This window comes from Moschus berezovskii, chromosome 8 (assembly GCF_049115385.1).
Source record: "Moschus berezovskii isolate FMDL1 chromosome 8, NW_MosBer_1.0, whole genome shotgun sequence".
In the NCBI taxonomy this organism is placed as follows: domain Eukaryota; kingdom Metazoa; phylum Chordata; class Mammalia; order Artiodactyla; family Moschidae; genus Moschus; species Moschus berezovskii.
This window is the reverse complement of record NC_142467.1, coordinates 16,364,142-16,382,143: the sequence shown is the minus strand read 5'-3', so window position 1 is coordinate 16,382,143 and position 18,002 is coordinate 16,364,142. Positions and strand designations below refer to the sequence as shown.

General features: G+C 38.8%; 1 protein-coding gene across 14 annotated transcripts in view; it reads right to left on the bottom strand.

The window, feature by feature from the left end:
* MCTP1 (multiple C2 and transmembrane domain containing 1) overlaps positions 1-18,002 on the bottom strand; it is a 384,882-nt gene that overhangs the window by 261,896 nt on the left and 104,984 nt on the right. For all 14 annotated transcript variants that reach the window (XR_008686400.2, XM_055429387.2, XM_055429393.2 and 11 more), the window contains exon 3: positions 3,718-3,860. Coding sequence is in view for 13 of the 14 variants with exons in the window: in XM_055429387.2 (XP_055285362.1) it covers positions 3,718-3,860 (143 nt within the window). In the remaining variant the exon portion in view is untranslated. The remainder of the gene's footprint in view (positions 1-3,717; positions 3,861-18,002) is intronic.

The window sequence follows — 18,002 nt, the reverse complement described above, 5'->3', positions numbered from 1 at the left end:
TCTTCATTCTCAAGCGAGTTCAGAACAAGAAATGCTTCATTCTGATCGAGTTTATTTATCATCTTGATTCGATTGTTTTCTATGCAAAGTGGATTAGGAAATGTATCAGTTAAAATGCTTTTGGGTACAAGTAACAGAAAACTCAACTCACACTGGCTTCAATAGGAATGGCAATTTACTAACTTAAATGAATGAAATGTTCATAGGTAATTATGACTTCGGGGGAGTTTATATTTGGGGCAGTTCAAATGATTCACATATTGATTCATTCATTTACGTGGAAAACATTTGATGGGCACCTGCAATGTGCCACGTACTGCTTAAGGCACTAGAAATACAGCAGTGAACAAAATAAAGGGAGGGATCCTTAATATATGCAGGGATGCAGACAATAAAAAACACGTTAGGTGGTGGTAAGTGCCATGGAGAAAAACATTGGAGGGAACGGGAGTGATGGGAACTGCTATTTTATTCAAGATGCTTAGGAAGACGGTGAGAGAGAGTGGTGTGTGAGTGAAGCGAGAAGACACGTGGGAATAGGAAATGGAAAGGTACTCAGCTCACATAGGCACCCAGGCACCCTTGGCCCAAGACATAAGATGCTACTCATACAAGTATGTCTATGATGCATTTTCACACTTAGGCATTCTAAAAACAACCATTTCACTATAAAAGAGTAATTAAACTTCAAGTCATAAAACTGACATTATAAAATAAATAAAACAAAACCTAACTGTGGCCATTGCAACTAGTTATCTCTAATGGAAAACAGAAGCTATGCTGCTTAATTTCTGGGAGGACTTAAGCAAACCCTTCATCTCTGGGAGCCTCATTCACCTGTAAAATAGAGGTGAGAAGAGTTACTTACAGGGTGATTGAAAGGATTACATGAGACAATGTAGGTCTGGAAATTAGCACAGTGCTCTGTAAATGGTAGTTAGTATTATGATGAAGCTGAGACTGCAGATTCCATCTTTCTAAGACTCAGTAACTTCACATGGTCTTTATCCATAATCTAAAAGCAAGTACAGCCATGTTTTGCTTTGCTATTTTTTGTCTAAAACAATCGAGATTCTTGATTCATGCACTTAGGAAATATTTCTGAACCATTCAAAACAAATCATGTAAGATAATACAAACATCTAACTCTGAAATAATTTTGTTTGGGTGCCCTACTGTTTATGGTTGTGAAATATTTCCATTCCAACTATTCAGCTGTTTCCGTTCAGATGTCTAGACAAGTGTCTCCCTCCTCAAACAATACATCACAGAAACAGAATACTTTTTGTTTCTATACCAAGAAAAACATTTTTAGACCCTCTGCTCCATGAGTTGGAAACATTAGGTAGAAGCTGATTGTGACTGAGTAACACCCCTCTTCATTCTCAAGTGAGTTCAGAAAAAGAAATGCCTTATTCTGATCTAGTTTATTTATCTATACATTTAAAATTTTAGATTCTATCTATACAGTTTAAATTTATTTATTATACATTTAAATATTCTATACAAAGCAATACATTTTCAGAAACAGAAGCTTGGTCTCCAACTCAGAGGTCCTGAATCAGAACCTTTGGGGGAGAGACTTGGATCCCTACATTCTTTAAAATTTTAGGGATAATTCTGATGTATAGTCAGGATTGAGGGTCACTGGTTTATGACACGACATTCTTTTAGGGCCCTTAAAACTTACTGAGAAATAATTTGGGACAAGAGAGTTATACGGTCCTTAGCTTTGAGCTGTGGTAAAAACAAAACCAAAAACAACCCTTGGGTTTTCTCTCCCAACTTCTTTGCTCCCAACGTGTCATTAACCAGGCCCTGTGGTCTCTCTGCAGTGTTGCTGTATTTTAAGTAAGTATATCTGTATATATTCTTGCTCTCTCAAACCAAAATTTTTTGCCACCATTTTTTCTGTGTACTTCATATTTTTGTTTGCTTTTGAGCCTATTATAATATTCGTTTTGAAATACACATTTGACATCTGGATTTCTACACAAATGAATTCTCGTTCTTGAACACAAAAGGAACAGCAGAGGGACTAACCATTATTTAATGTAATACCTGGCTGTTCATTTGTGACCCTTTTGAAGAGTGGCGCTCCACATGGTTCTGTCATAGGGGAGTATCCCATTAAACAAACAGGTCCTAGAAATTAATCCCTTTCTTCCATAACTTTTCTTTTAAGGGACATTAAATGAGACGCCAGCAGTCCGGTGCTTTCCTTATTAACTCTGCTCTCCTTTCTTATCCATTTCTTTTATGGTTACAGATGCTCTAACTTATTTCTTCTAAACCTCCCTAGAAAAATCTTCCTTACATCCCACTTATCTTTTCCAAAATTTCTTTTTGATCCCTTATCCCAGCTATGTATTGCAAGGGTAGACATTTCTCATGTAGACATTTCTTTCTAACATTTCTGACCAGGAGGTCTTCCCTTTGGTGGGGGGAGCGTTGGCCATGAATACGTGGGTCATCATACATTGATTACTAAAAGAGAGTAAACTAATTCTATGTAACAGATTTCCTTTAACCACTTGAGACAATTTCTTATGCAAATACAGGTTTATTTCTTAAGCAAATATAGGTCTGTTCGCCCCATAATGACTTCTAGAAACTTATTAACTCTACACTTGGAGATTCTCTTGTCATCGACTTTATACACTGTCCTGCTACGATTTTAATAACATCTTCCCTTTTCGTGGAAAAGAGAAATGACTGGAATTAACACAAGCGAAGATTTGAGGGGAGGAGGAAGTGCAGAGTGCTGTGAAAGGGCTCCTGTGAAATTTGGGTCTCATGTGAGAAAAAGATGGGGCATGTGATGTGGTCAAAGTAGAAAAAGGTTTGGTCACTGGATGGATAGTCAGAACATAGGAGCCGGAAAGAAAATAAATATCCAGAGACATGAATTAAAGGGAAGTCAGTTATTTTTCCCTTATTTGAAAGTAAAATACGGAATTACAGTTAACTCTTTCCATAAATTCTTCTTTCTCTTTTTTCAAAACTACATCAAATGGGAGGAAATACTTTTTTTTTCATCTTTGATAATGCAATAGAGACAGGTGTTTTTCTCCCTCTATTATCTTTAACCTCCTCACCTTCCAAGTAAAGCATTTTGTTTGCAGCCAGGAATGTAAACCCCTGGTGTTAATATAATTCTTAAACACAAAGACTGTGTTCTGTGCAAGATCTTATTCTTGCTCTATTACATGGAGACTTGTTTTTATATGTTCCCAAAGTGTGTTAAATTCATTAACTGCACCAAGCAGCAGGAGATGAACTTCATAAAAGTGAAAAGTGAAAGTGAAGTCACTCAGTCATGTCCAACTCTTTGTGACCCCGTGGACTGTAGCCCACCAGCCTCCTTTGTCCATGGGATTCTCCAGGCAAGAATACTGGGGTGGGTTGCCATTTCCTTCTCCAGGGGAACTTCCCAACCCAGGGATCAAACCCAGGTCTACCCACATTGCAGGCAGAAGCTTTAACCTCTGAGCCACAGGGAGTCCTCCTAAAAATGACTGGAAATAGAACTGTTTGGAAGAAAAGTGCTCCCACGAGCTCCCCCTAGTGAATATAGCTCATTCTATCTCATCACCAACAGATTAGAATTGAGTATAGCAGAATATATCTCTGGTGGAAAACCTTATCAGACAGAAAGACATGATTAAAAAACCATTAAATGAGATTATATTAGGGAAAAACAAATAAATGGCTCACCTTTATATATAATGGCTCCCTAAGATGATCAACAAGAAGGCAAGCTTTCTCCTCCCACACAGGATTGAGGTTCTTGTGTATTATTTTACTTCTAAAAACTTCTTTTCTTCCAATTTTAAACTTCACGTATGGATCACTTGTCCCTGTTAAAGAGATACATATCAATCCATGTTAATCGTGCTTTTCTACAGTAGTAAGGCAATAGCTCATCTAAATACCACAAAGTAGTTAGAGGAATGAAATTTAAATAAAGCTTATCAAATGGGAAATAAAGATTAAGTGTCTTTTCCTAAATATCCCCTTAAATATTGAAGTGATAGTAAAGATCAATAAATATTATTATTATTATCATATTTTCTGATCTTAATACTGTAACTGTGTCCTGGTATGTAAAAACTCCATTGCATGCTTCTATGTAAATTTAATTTAAATCATAGAGATTAATCTGATGTTTCATCTGGTCAACTATAAAAAAGATGGTCTATGATTTCAGCTGACTTAACTAGTTTTAGACTTATAAATGCTGCTAAAAATTTACACTAGACTAATGGGCTTCCCTGGTAGCTCAGACGGTAAAGCGTCTGCCTACAATGTGGGAGACCCGGGTTCAGTCCCTGGGCTGTGAAGATCTCATGGAGAAGGAAATGGCAACCCACCCCAGTACTCTTGCCTGGAAAATCCCATGGACTATAGAGCCTGGTAGGCTACAGTCCATGTGGTGGCAAAGAGTTGGACATGACTGAGCGATTTCACTTCACTTCATTTCAATGGGTTTAGGAAAAGGTGAGTCTTAAATTGAGCTTCAGTTTTATCCTTGGTCCCATAGTCTCTCTTGTTCGTAAGTTTCAATTTTAGAATATTAGGGAAGGATGGAAGTCTCAGAGGAAAGCACCAGGATGTAGGAGACAAATGATTATAAAATCATCTTGAAACTTCGTATTATCCCTTAACACTTCCCAAGCTCCCTGTGAGGATAAAGGAAAAGGCGTCACATCAGCTGCCCATGGGGACACAACAAGCAAGACATGGAGTCGGGATTACAACCAAGGCTGCCTGATTCTAACATCTGTGCTTTTGTTTTTGCTTCATCTGCAAGAAGGAAGGGCCTATATATACTTTCATATGTATTTATACCATTTCTCATTTTGATTGACGAATGAGACCGATCTCCTCTAATGAGTCTATGCTGTTATTAAGGATTCCTAGAAAAGGTAAATCAGGAACATCACCAGGGAAACCATTACAGTGACAATCTTCATCCTCAGGAAATAATTCTTTATACAAGATCTGTCTCCCTTAGAATAAAATCTTGCTTCATTCTTTCTGTTTTGTCCAACCTGAACCTATAGTTGATAACTATGGTCTACATGATTTAAACAAAAATATGAGTGGGGCTCCAGGCTGAGAATCTTGGGGACTGGAAGAGTTATCGCATATAATTTGAGGAATATTAACACCCCTGCATCCATCTGAATTTTCTCAGTCATGCTCTAGATCAAATTACTGCCTTTGACTTTGACAATTACCTATGTAACTATTACCAGTTACTAGAATATAATAAGCTCTGTAAGATCACAGCCATTTGTATCACTGGTTTTTAAACCTCCAGCATTTAAGTACAAACTCAGACACACTGTTGGTCCTCACCGATATGTGGTGAGCAGCTGGATGACTTGGTGTGGGTGGCAGACCCCTCCTCCTGCTGACTTTGGTCACCTCCACTTGGATACCTCACAGACACCCCCGTGTTGGCACTTTAATGGGCCTTGACCCTCTCCTACTCAGGGTGTCCCTCCCTCAGGCTTTGTCATGGGGGTTAAGGGCTCCACTGTTTGACATTTCCTCCAGCAAGACACTGAGAAATCATCTTCCATACCTCGTTCTCCGTCCAGGGTCACCACCAAGTCCAATTAATTCTCCTCCAAAATATACCACAAATCTGTCTTCCATGTCTCCATCCTCGATAAGCTACCACAATTTCTTTGCTATGCAGCTCTAATAACTTCCCAACTGGGCTCTCCATGCTTCTGGGTCCTCCATCAATTCTCTGTATTTTGGCCAGACTGACCTTTTAAAAATGCAGATTTAATCTTCTCCCTTCTTTGCTTAACACATCTCAACACCTTTCAACCACACCTATAATTAAACCCCAAATCCCTAACCTGGCATGCAGAACTTACCATCCTTCCAACTTCATTTTTGGCTTCCACTCTGTTTCAGCTGTCCTGTTACTAGAAATTCTTTTCTGCTTCCAGTCTTAGCATCTTCCAATCAGCTTCTCTGCTTAAAAAGCCTCTCCTTCTCATTCCCCCTCTCCCCCCCATTTTTTTTTGCCTGACAGATACTATCTTTCAGGTCTTAGATTAAAAATATAATTTGCTAAAGGATGTTTTGCTCAACATCCCAATCAGAAATAGGCTTCTTTGTTATTTTCTCCTGGCATTTGTTCTCTTGTGTAGTAGTACTCTTGCCTGGAAACTCCCATGGATGGAAGAGCCTGGTAGGCTGCAGTCCATGGGGTCGCTAAGAGTCAGACACAACTGAGCGACTTCACTTTCACTTTTCACTTTCATGCATTGGAGAAGGAAATGACAACCCACTCCGGTGTTCTTGCCTGGAGAATCCCAGGGACGGGGGAGCCTGGTGGGCTGCTGTCTATGGGGTCACACAGAGTCGAACACGACTGAAGCAACTTAGCAGCAGCAGCAGCAGCAGCAGTAGTAGTACTAATCATTAGGCTACTTACCGGTTAATGTGTACACCTATTGGATTACTGTAGGAATTTTTTCATTGGCTATAACCCCCATGAGGGCAGGCCTCTGTCCTAGCACATGACAGTGTCTGGGATGGAGCAGGCACTCAGGAAGGATTTGTTCCATGAATGAATAAATGAATAACAACAGAGTTTACAGTGCACAGAGTACTGTTCAATACTTCCTCATGATGACCCTGGGAAGTTGGTAAAAGCATGTTATCCACTTAGATTGCAGGTGAGAAACCATTTGGGATTCAGTGTGACTTGCACCAAATCATATAAGAAGCTAGCAAGTAACAGGAAGAAAGGCAAATTTAGACTTTAGACACTAAGTCCAGTGTTCTTCCTACTCAAAGTTTTAGGAAACCTGAACATCCATATTTCCATTCTTTAACTCTAAAACACCATCATAGAATTAATATGTAACAATGTTGAATAATCATTTAGATTCTATGAATAATACTAACGTTGACAAGTAGCTTATTGGTCTATAAAACTGGCATCTACAGCTCTCATACTTATTTGTTTCAATCCCCCTAAGATCTCTGGGACTCTGCTGTCTCCATCCTCGACATAAGAAAACTAGGAAAGGTTGTACCAGGGCAGATTTGAAATCGGGAGCCCAGTCCACTCAAAGCTTTTCCTGTAACTTGATCACAAATCATTCACTGCCTTCATGGTACAAAAATCTTGTATTTCTTTGGTCCAAAAAAGTACAAATTAGCATTTTACAAGAAAACTGATTTCAAGGAAGTTGGCCTTGTGGTTCTTAACAGTTAACGATATTCGTATCTCACACTATTTAATTTAGCTATTATGTAAACAACTGACATAGCTGATGATTCTGCACAGACGCCTGTACATTCACAACTAAATCTTTTTCAGAAGTAATCTGCTTCTTACTGCTCGCCGGAAACATTTTCCTCAACCACTGTCTATGCTGTCAAAATCCCCTTAGATGGGTCTGTTCAGATTTTCTATTTATTCCTGGTTCAGTTTTGGAAAGTTGTACTTTTCTAGGAATTTGTCCATTTCTTCCAGGTTATTCATTTTATTGCCATATAATTCCTGATAGTATTCTCTAATAATCCTTTGTATTTCTGTGTTGTCAGTTGTGATCTCTCCATTTTCATTTCTAATTTTATTGATTTGGTTCTTCTCCCTTTGTTTCTTGATAAGTCTGGCTAGTGGTTTGTCAATTTTATTTACCTTCTCAAAGAACCAGCTTTTGGCTTTGTTGATTTTTGCTATAGTCTCTTTTGTTTCTTTTGCATTTATCTCTGCCCTAATTTTTACAATTTCTTTCCTTCTACTGACCCTGGGGTTCTTCATTTCTTCCTTTTCTAGTTGCTTTAGATGTAGAGTTAGGTTATTTAGTTGACTTTTTTCTTGTTTCTTGAGGTGTGCCTGTATTGCTATGAACTTCCCCCTTAGCACTGCTTTTACAGTGTCCCAGAGGTTTTGGGTTGTTGTGTTTTCATTTTCATTCATTTCTATGCATATTTTGATTTCTCTTTTGATTTCTTCTATGATTTGTTCGTTGTTCAGCAGCGTGTTGTTCAGCCTCCATATGTTGGCATGTTTAATAGTTTTTCTCCCATAATTGAGATCTAATTTTACTGCATTGTGGTCAGAAAAGATGCATGGAATGATTTCAACTTTTTTGAATTTACCAAGGCTAGATTTATGGCCCAGGATGTGATCTATCCTGGAAAAGGTTCCATGTGCACTTGAGAAAAAGGTGAAATTCATCTAAGGAAACAAAAGACTTGTACATAGAAAACTATAAAACACTACTGAAAGCAATCAAAGAGGACACTAATAGATGGAGAAATATACCATGTTCATGGATTGGAAGAATAAATATTGTAAAAATGAGTATACTACCCAAAGTAATTTATACATTCAATGCAATCCCTATCAAGCTACCAAAGATATTTTTCACAGAACTAGAACAAATAATCTCACAATTTGTATGGAAATACAAAAAACCTCGAATAGCCAAAGCAATCTTGAGGAAGAAAAATGGAACTGGGGGAATTAACCTGCCGGACTTCAGGCTCTACTACAAAGCCACAGTCATCAAGACAGTATGGTACTGGCATAAAGACAGAAATATAGATCAATGGAACAAAATAGAAAGCCCAGAGATAAATCCACGCATCTATGGACACCTCATCTTTGACAAAGGAGGCAAGAATATAAAATGGAGAAAAGACAGTCTCTTTAACAAGTGGTGCTGGGAAAACTGGTCAGCCACTTGTAAAAGAATGAAACTAGAACACTTCCTAACATCATACACCAAAATAAACTCAAAATGGATTAGAGAGCTAAATGTAAGACCAGAAACTATAAAACTCCTAGAGGAGAACGTAGGCAAAACACTCTCCGACATAAATCACAGCAGGATCCTCCATGACCCACCTCCCAGAATATTGGAAATAAAAGCAAAAATAAACAAATGGGACCTAATTAAAATCAAAAGCTTCTGCACAGCAAAGGAAACTATAAGTAAGGTGAAAAGACAGCCTTCAGAATGGGAGAAAATAATAGCAAATGAAGCAACTGATAAAGGATTAATCTCCAAATTATACAAGCAGCTCCTGCAGCTCAATTCCAGAAAAATAAATGACCCAATCAAGAAATGGGCCAAAGAACTAAACAGACATTTCTCCAAAGAAGACATAAAGATGGCTAACAAACACATGAAAAAATGCTCAACGTCCCTCATAATCAGAGAGATGCAAATCAAAACCACAATGAGATACCATTTCACACCAGTCAGAATGGCTGCTATCCAAAAGTCTACATGCAATAAATGCTGGAGAGGATGTGGAGAGAAAGGAACCCTCTTACACTGTTGGTGGGAATGCAAACTAGTACAGCCACTATGGAGAACAGTGTGGAGATTCCTCAAAAAATTGGAAATAGAACTGCCATATGATCCAGCAATCGCACTCCTGGGCATACACACCGAGGAAACCAGAATTGAAAGAGACACGTGTACTCCAATGTTCATTGCAGCACTGTTTATAATAGCCAGGACATGGAAGCAACCTAGATGTCCATCTGCAGACGAATGGATAAGAAAGCTTTGGTACATATACACAATGGAGTATTATTCAGCCATTAAAAAGAATACATTTGAATCAGTTCTAATGAGGTGGATGAAACTGGAGCCTATTATACAGAGTGAAGTAAGCCAGAAAGAAAAACACCAATACAGTATACTAACACATATATATGGAATTTAGAAAGATGCAAATGATAACCCTGTATATGAGACGGCAAAAGAGACACAGATGTATAGAACAGTCTTTGGGACTCTATGGGAGAGGGTGAGGGTGGGATGATTTGGGAGAATGGCATTGAAACACGTATGTTGTCATATGTGAAACGAATCACTAGTTCAGGGTCAATGCATGTTATAGGATGCTCGGGGCTGGCATGCGGGGATGACCCAGAGGGAGGATAAAAGGAGGAGGGAGGTGGGAGGGCGGTTCAGGAGGGGGAACTTATGTAAACCCGGGGCAAATTCATATCAATGTATGGCAAAACCAACCAATATAATATTGTAAAATAATTTGCCTCCAATAAAAAATAAATTAATTACCTAAAAAAAAAAATCCCCTTAGAGCTAGGGACAACCAGTTTCTAGAATCCTGCAGGTCTTGATGACACAACTTAAATTACAAAAGAGAATCTAGACAACTCCAGCACTTACTATGTCAAAGATAACATACCAACCTAACAAGTGTGAGGTGAGGTCTGGTGTTATCAGGTTGATAGTTGTAGAAACCGGAGTGTGGAACAAGTCAGTAGACTTTCCCCAAAAGTCACACACAGCTAGGACACTGGGGCTTGGACTTCACTGTTACATTAGGCCACTTCCTAATGTTTTCCATGTTTGGTATAGCATCCGTGATGCTGCTCAGTTCAGTTCAGTTCAGTCGCTCAGTCGTGTCCAATTCTCCGCGACCCCATGAATCACAGCACGCCAGGCCTCCCTGTCCATCACCAACTCCTGGAGTTCACTCAAACTCATGTCCATCGAGTCAGTGATGCCATCCAGCCATCTCATTCTCTGTCGTCCCCGTCTCCTCCCAACCCCAATCCCTCCCAGCATCAGAGTCTTTTCCAGTGAGTCGACTTGTCACATGAGGTGGCCAAAGTATTGCACTTTCAGCTTTAGCATCAGTCTTTCCAATGAACACCCAGGATCGATCTCCCTTAGAATGGACTGGTTGGATCTCCTTGCAGTCCAAGGGACTCTCAAGAATCTTCTCCAGCACCACAGTTCAAAAGCATCAATTCTTCGGCGATCAGCTTTCTTCACAGTCCAACTCTCACATCCATACATGACCACGGGAAAAACCATAGCCTTGACTAGACGGACCTTTGTTGGCAAAGTAATGTCTCTGCTTTTTAATATGCTATCTAGGTTGGTCAGTAAATATCTAACGGCCCGAAGAAATAACAATTTAGATAGCAAGAGTCTGTCTAAGGGTGAAGGTTTAGGGACAGATTTTTGAGTCTGTGATAGGCACAGAGGCCTCAGGGATTGGCACAAGAAAGACAGAAAGGCTGTTTTAAGGGACTCTGAAAAGATATTATGATGGTGAAATATTTCATAAATGTGTGGCTTTGGCCACAGGGTAACTTGGATTGGAGACAGTAAATACATTAGCAAAGCTTAGAGTCCTAAGTATAGGAAAACAGCTCTGGGTGCAGAACAAACGGTGGGTCAGTTACCTGACTTTCCCTGCTGTGTTCTGACTCCACAGAATAAAATCTGCGACACTGCTCCTTTTCCAGCCATCATTCAGAGGCTTCTGGGTGCTATTATTAAAATTCAATAATTTTTAATAGTCAAATTCCTTAAGAATTTCTCATTGTTTAATTTGTCACTGTATCTGAGGGGACCTTCAGTAACTTAAGAGTCCTTAATTTCAAGGGCAAGACTTTCAGCCTCTGATCCCAACACAGAACTGGGGGCATCATTCTTTTAATTTAGCTTCAGTAAGAGATTTGCACCTAATGCTCTAATCTTTTATGTTGGAAGGTAATCAGTTTATTACCTGGTAGTATTAACAGATGTTATTTGTTTTTTAAGAAAGAATTCTGTGGTCAAGTATATTTGGAAAATGCTGGCTTGAAACAAAATTAAAGAGATTAATTTTCTATAGCTTTGCTTTTAGAATTATTATTATAGTTTTTGACTGGTACAGTTTATAAGATCTAAGTTCTCTGACCACGGATTGAACCCCAGATCCTCGACAGTTAAAAGCAGAGGGGATATGACAGGTGGCATTTACCAGGCTTCTTTGACCATAGAGTCTAGTCTTCTTGAATGTATCTTTCAGGACTAATAATTCCTGATCTCTCCTTGGGAAACGATACCTTATTATATTTCATATATGAGGAATTTTCACATGTTTTGAGAGTTCTTTTGTTGTAATAAACTTCCCAGTGAACTGAAGTCATTTTATTATAATAAAGCTCCCAGTAAACCCAAGCCATTAACTTGTGTTTAACCGTTAATAAATGTAGTAACATATGTACACAAAAAGGGATTTCGTTTGTTGGTTCAAAAAACAGATATTAAATTCAAGCTCCAGTACTGTTTTGTTGCAATATTGCACTCAACCACAAGGTGGCACCAACAGCTGTCAAATTACTGGGAAGCCTGTGGTTCTGCTCTTCAAAGGCATCACTACTGCACACCTCATGGCTCTCAGGCATTTCCCAGCAACTTGTACTTTGTTGTTACAAGTTGGACTGTGATCCTCATTACAATCTTTTTTATGGTGATAATACAATGGAAACAGGGTAAACAAATACAGGAGAAGAATCTAGGAAGTGTTAACCCTAAAATAAAATTCAAATTTTATGGTTATTAATACCATATTCAAGAATAACCTTTCACGCATTCATTTCATCATATGGCATTAACTTCAGAAAATTTTATTTTAAAGTATTATTATTTTCTCTTATGACTTTAAATTCTATGCTTTAAAAGGTCTAGAGTATTTTAGACCTAGAGAATTTTAATTGTATATCTGAACCATAGGATTAAATTGTTTGAAAAAGAATTAAATGGTTTGTATAATGTTCCCTTATATAGTAAATAAAAACATGCCCCTCAGCTACGGTTTTTATTTTGTTTTTGAATCAGGACATCTATGTGGTATTTCAATATTTTGTGTGATTATTTAACCTTTACTGTAGTTTAAGTCCAACATAGAACTAAACTTTATCTGAATGGGTCCCCTTTTGTGTAGCAGAAAACACAGCATACACAAGGTGGCAGCCTTCCTTTCCTTAAAATTGTGTGAAAGCTATTTTATGTAAATAGCCATCTAGGAATGAGTCTCTTGGTTTTCATTTTCAGAATAAATGAGCCTCCTGGTTAACAAGTTTAAATCAGTCTTATCGCAAACCTAGTATGTAATGAAACAGAAGCAGCTATTCCTGTTTTGGGGCCTATGCTGCTGCTGCTGCTAAGTCACATCAGTCGTGTCCGACTCTGTGCGACCCCATAGACAGCAGCCCACCAGGCTTCCCCGTCCCTGGGATTCTCCAGGCAAGAACACTGGAGTGGGTTGCCATTTCCTTCTCCAATGTGTGAAAGTGAAAGTTATAGTTATTCAGTAATGCCTACTGCAAATAAAAAACAACGTGAAATCAAAACTCAGTCTTTATAAGAAAGAAAGGGAAGGAGGAGGAAGATGAAGAAAAAGAAGAAAAAAGACAAGAAAAAAAGAGAAGTGAATATAAATACTGAGTGTTAACAGTTCAAAAGAATTCAAATTTATGGTGAATCTTCCTGAAGGTATCCAATCTTTCAACAAATATATAAAGGTAGCTACTTCTGTTGACCAAATACAGCAGAAAAAAATATCTTTACTATAACAACATCCTTCACACTTGATCAGTTCAGTTCAGTCGCTCAGTCGTGTCCGACTCTCCATGACCCCATGAATCACAGCACGCCAGGCCTCCCTGTCCATCACCAACTCCCGGAGTTCACTCAAACTCATGTCCACAGAGTCGGTGATGCCATCCAGCCATCTCATTCTCCGTCGTCCCCTTTTCCTCCCGCCCCCAACCTTTCCCAGCATCAGAGTCTTTTCCAGTGAGTCAACTCGTCACATGAGGTGGCCAAAGTATTGCAGTTTCAGCTTTAGCATCAGTCCCTCCAATGAACACCCAGGACTGATCTCCTTTAGAATGGACTGGTTGGATCTCCTTGCAGTATAAGGGACTCTCAAGAGTCTTCTCCAACACCACAGCTCAAAAGCATCGATTCTTCGGCGATCAGCTTTCTTCACAGTCCAACTCTCACATCCATACATGACCATGGGAAAAACCATTGCCTTGACTAGACGGACCTTGGTTGGCAAAGTAATGCCTCTGCTTTTTAATATGCTATCTAGGCTGATCATAACTTTCCTTCTAAGGAGTAAGCGTCTTTTAATTTCATGGCTGCAATCAGCATCCGAAGTGATTTTGGAGCCCAAAAAAATAAAGTCTGACACTGTTTCCACTGTTTCCCCATCTATTTCCCATGAAGTGATGGGACCAGATGCCATGATCTTCGTCTTCTGAATGTTAAGCTTCAAGCCAACATTTTCACTCTCCTCTTTCACTTTCATCAAGAGGCTTTTGAGTTCCTCTTCACTTTCTGCCATAAGGGTGGTGTCATCTGCATATCTGAGGTTATTGATATTTCTCCTGGCAATCTTGATTCCAGCTTGTGCTTCTTCCAGCCCAGTGTTCTTCATGATGTACTCTGCATATAAGTTAAATAAGCAGGGTGACAATATACAACCTTGACGTACTCCTTTTCCTATTTGGAACCAGCCTGTTGTTCCATGTCCAGTTCTAACTGTTGCTTCCTGACCTGCATACAGGTTTCTCAAGAGGCAGGTCAGGTGGTCTGGTATTCCCATGTCTTTTGGAATTTTCCACAGTTTATCGTGATCCACACAGTCAAAAGCTTTGGCATAGTCAATGAAGCAGAAATAGATGTTTTTCTGAACTCTCTTGCTTTCTCCATGATCCAGCGAATGTTGGCAATTTGATCTCTGGTGCCTCCGCCTTTTCTAAAATCTGCTTGAACACCTGGAAGTTCATGATTCACATATTGCTGAAGCCTACCTTGGAGAATTTTGAGCATGATTTTACTAGCGTGTGAGATGAGTGCAATTGTGCGGTAGTTTTAGCATTCTTTGGCATTCCCTTTCTTTGGGATTGGAATGAAGACTGACCTTTTCCAGTCCTGTGGCCATTGCTGAGTTTTCCACATTTGCTGGCATATTGAGTACAGCACTTTCACAGCATCATCTTTCAGGATTTGAAATAGCTCAACTGGAATTCCATCACCTCCACTAGTTTTGTTCGTAATGATGCTCTCTAAGGCCCACTTGACTTCACATTCCAAGATGTCTGGTTCCAGGTGAGTGATCACGCCATCGTGATTATATTGGTCATGAAGATCAATTTTGTACAGTTCTTCTGTGTATTCTTGCCACCTCTTCTTAATATCTTCTGCTTCTGTTAGGTCCATACCATTTCTGTCCTTTATCGAGCCCATCTTTGTATGAAATGTTCCCTTGATATCTTTAATTTTCTTGAAAAGATCTCTTGTTTTTCCTATTCTGTTGTTTTCCTCTATTTCTTTGCATTACATAGGGCTAAATAATTGTATTAAAATGCAAAATGTTTATGATTTTATGTGGCTTAATGCTATTAAAATAACATTTTTCCTTAATGAGGAATGACTATACCAGTGATTTTTATTTTTTTATTTTTTATTTATTTTTTTAAATTTTTTTGGTAATTAATTTATTTTTTATTGAAGGCAAATTATTTTACAATATTATATTGGTTGGTTTTGCCATACATTGACATGAATTCGCCCCGGGTTTACATAAGTTCCCCCTCCTGAACCCCCCTCCCACCTCCCTCCTCCCTTTATCCTCCCTCTGGATCATCCCCGCATGCCAGCCCCGAGCATCCTATAACATGCATTGACCCTGAACTAGTGAATCGTTTCACATATGACAACATACGTGTTTCAATGCCATTCTCCCAAATCATCCCACCCTCACCCTCTCCCATAGAGTCCCAAAGACTGTTCTATACATCTGTGTCTCTTTTGCTGTCTCGTATACAGGGTTATCATTTGCATCTTTCTAAATTCCATATATATGCGTTAGTATACTGTATTGGTATTTTGCTTTCTGGCTTACTTCACTCTGTATAATAGGCTCCAGTTTCATCCACCTCATTAGAACTGATTCAAATGTATTCTTTTTAATGGCTGAATAATACTCCATTGTGTATATTAACCAAAGCTTTCTTATCCATTCGTCTGCAGATGGACATCTAGGTTGCTTCCATGTCCTGGCTATTATAAACAGTGCTGCAGTGAACATTGGAGTACATGTGTCTCTTTCATTTCTGGTTTCCTCGGTGTGTATGCCCAGGAGTGCGATTGCTGGATCATATGGCAGTTCTATTTCCAGTTTTTTGAGGAATCTCCACACTGTTCTCCATAGTGGCTGTACTAGTTTGCATTCCCACCAACAGTGTAAGAGGGTTCCCTTTTCTCCACACCCTCTCCAGCATTTATTGCATGTAGACTTTTGGATAGCAGCCATTCTGACAGGTGTGAAATGGTATCTCATTGTGGTTTTGATTTGCATCTCTCTGATTATGAGGGATGTTGAGCATTTTTTCATGTGTTTGTTAGCCATCTTTATGTCTTCTTTGGAGAAATGTCTGTTTAGTTCTTTGGCCCATTTTTTGATTGGATCATTTATTTTTCTGGAATTGAGCTGCAGGAGCTGCTTGTATATTTTGGAGATTAATCCTTTATCCGTTGCTTCATTTGCTATTATTTTCTCCCATTCTGAAGGCTGTCTTTTCACCTTACTTATAGTTTCCTTTGCTGTGCAGAAGCTTTTGATTTTAATTAGGTCCCATTTGTTTATTTTTGCTTTTATTTCCAATATTCTGGGAGGTGGGTCATGGAGGATCCTGCTGTGATTTATGTCGGAGAGTGTTTTGCCTACGTTCTCCTCTAGGAGTTTTATAGTTTCTGGTCTTACATTTAGCTCTCTAATCCATTTTGAGTTTATTTTTGTGTATGGTGTTAGGAAGTGTTCTAGTTTCATTCTTTTACAGGTGGCTGACCATTTTTCCCAGCACCACTTGTTAAAGAGACTGTCTTTTCTCCATTTTATATTCTTGCCTCCTTTGTCAAAGATGAGGTGTCCATAGATGCGTGGATTTATCTCTGGGCTTTCTATTTTGTTCCATTGATCTATATTTCTGTCTTTATGCCAGTACCATACTGTCTTGATGATTGTGGCTTTGTAGTAGAGCCTGAAGTCCGGCAGGTTAATTCCCCCAGTTCCATTTTTCTTCCTCAAGATTGCTTTGGCTATTCGATCAGTGATTTTTAAATTGTTAGTTAATGAAGTTACCATGCTACAGAATATAGGTGAATGAAAACTAACACAGTGCCAAAATGCAGTATAGGACTGAAGTCAGTCAGTTTATTTCCTTGCCGGGGAGAAGGCACTTCCAGACACAGCATAAAGAGAAGGCGTAAGTGACAGAACAGACTGATTTTTATGAGTAATTGTGGGGCTTATTTATCTTTTATAAATGCAGATTTCTGAATATTTAAGAAAAAAATGATATATGTTGGATTGGGGGTAAATACAGCTCACTCAAGTTCCCCTTCACACATGGCATAAATTATAGGTGGAACCTACAATTTCCTGGTAACTTCTCAAAGTTTAGGTAAACTAAAGCAGGGAAGGGAAGTGGTTCCCTACTTTTTTTCACAGTGTTTTAGACAAGTACTGCTTTAATTTTGAATATGAATTATTTGCAAATTAATCTATGGCATAAGAGCAGCTGCAGCGAGAAGAGTGTTCTGGATGCCATAGTTATCCTTTCCAGAGGGCTCTGTTCCCCCCACCCCGGGAGCGGCCTCTGTGATCAGTGATCAGTGCACAGATTCTCAAATATATTTCTCATCATTTAAGCATGTTGCTTATTCTAAGAGAAACAATTTACTCTGGAATTCTTCCAGAATATGTTATTATGTTTTTACAGCCATCCTAACCAAACAAGAACAAATACCATTTTAAAAAATTTCAGCATTTAACTTTCCTATGAAAACTTTCCTTAAAAAATTTAAGCATTTCCTTTTCTAACTATACCCTAAATAGCTGTACTCTCCTCAATCCTTTTCTTCTGGCTTTCAGTACTTTCCTGAGACCATTGCCTAGAATGTCGCTAGTAACTTTTTCTGCTTTCGTATATTTTGTATTGTGTCATTTTATGTATTACAACAAGAATGTACTAGTCACTAGTAACTTAAATTCTTTTCAGTTGGGGGATTGTTGCTTGACAATGTTGTGTTGGTTTCCGCCATACAACAACGTGAATCAGCCCTAAGAATACCTGTCCCCTCCCTCTTGAACCCTTCTCCCACCTCTCACCCCATCCA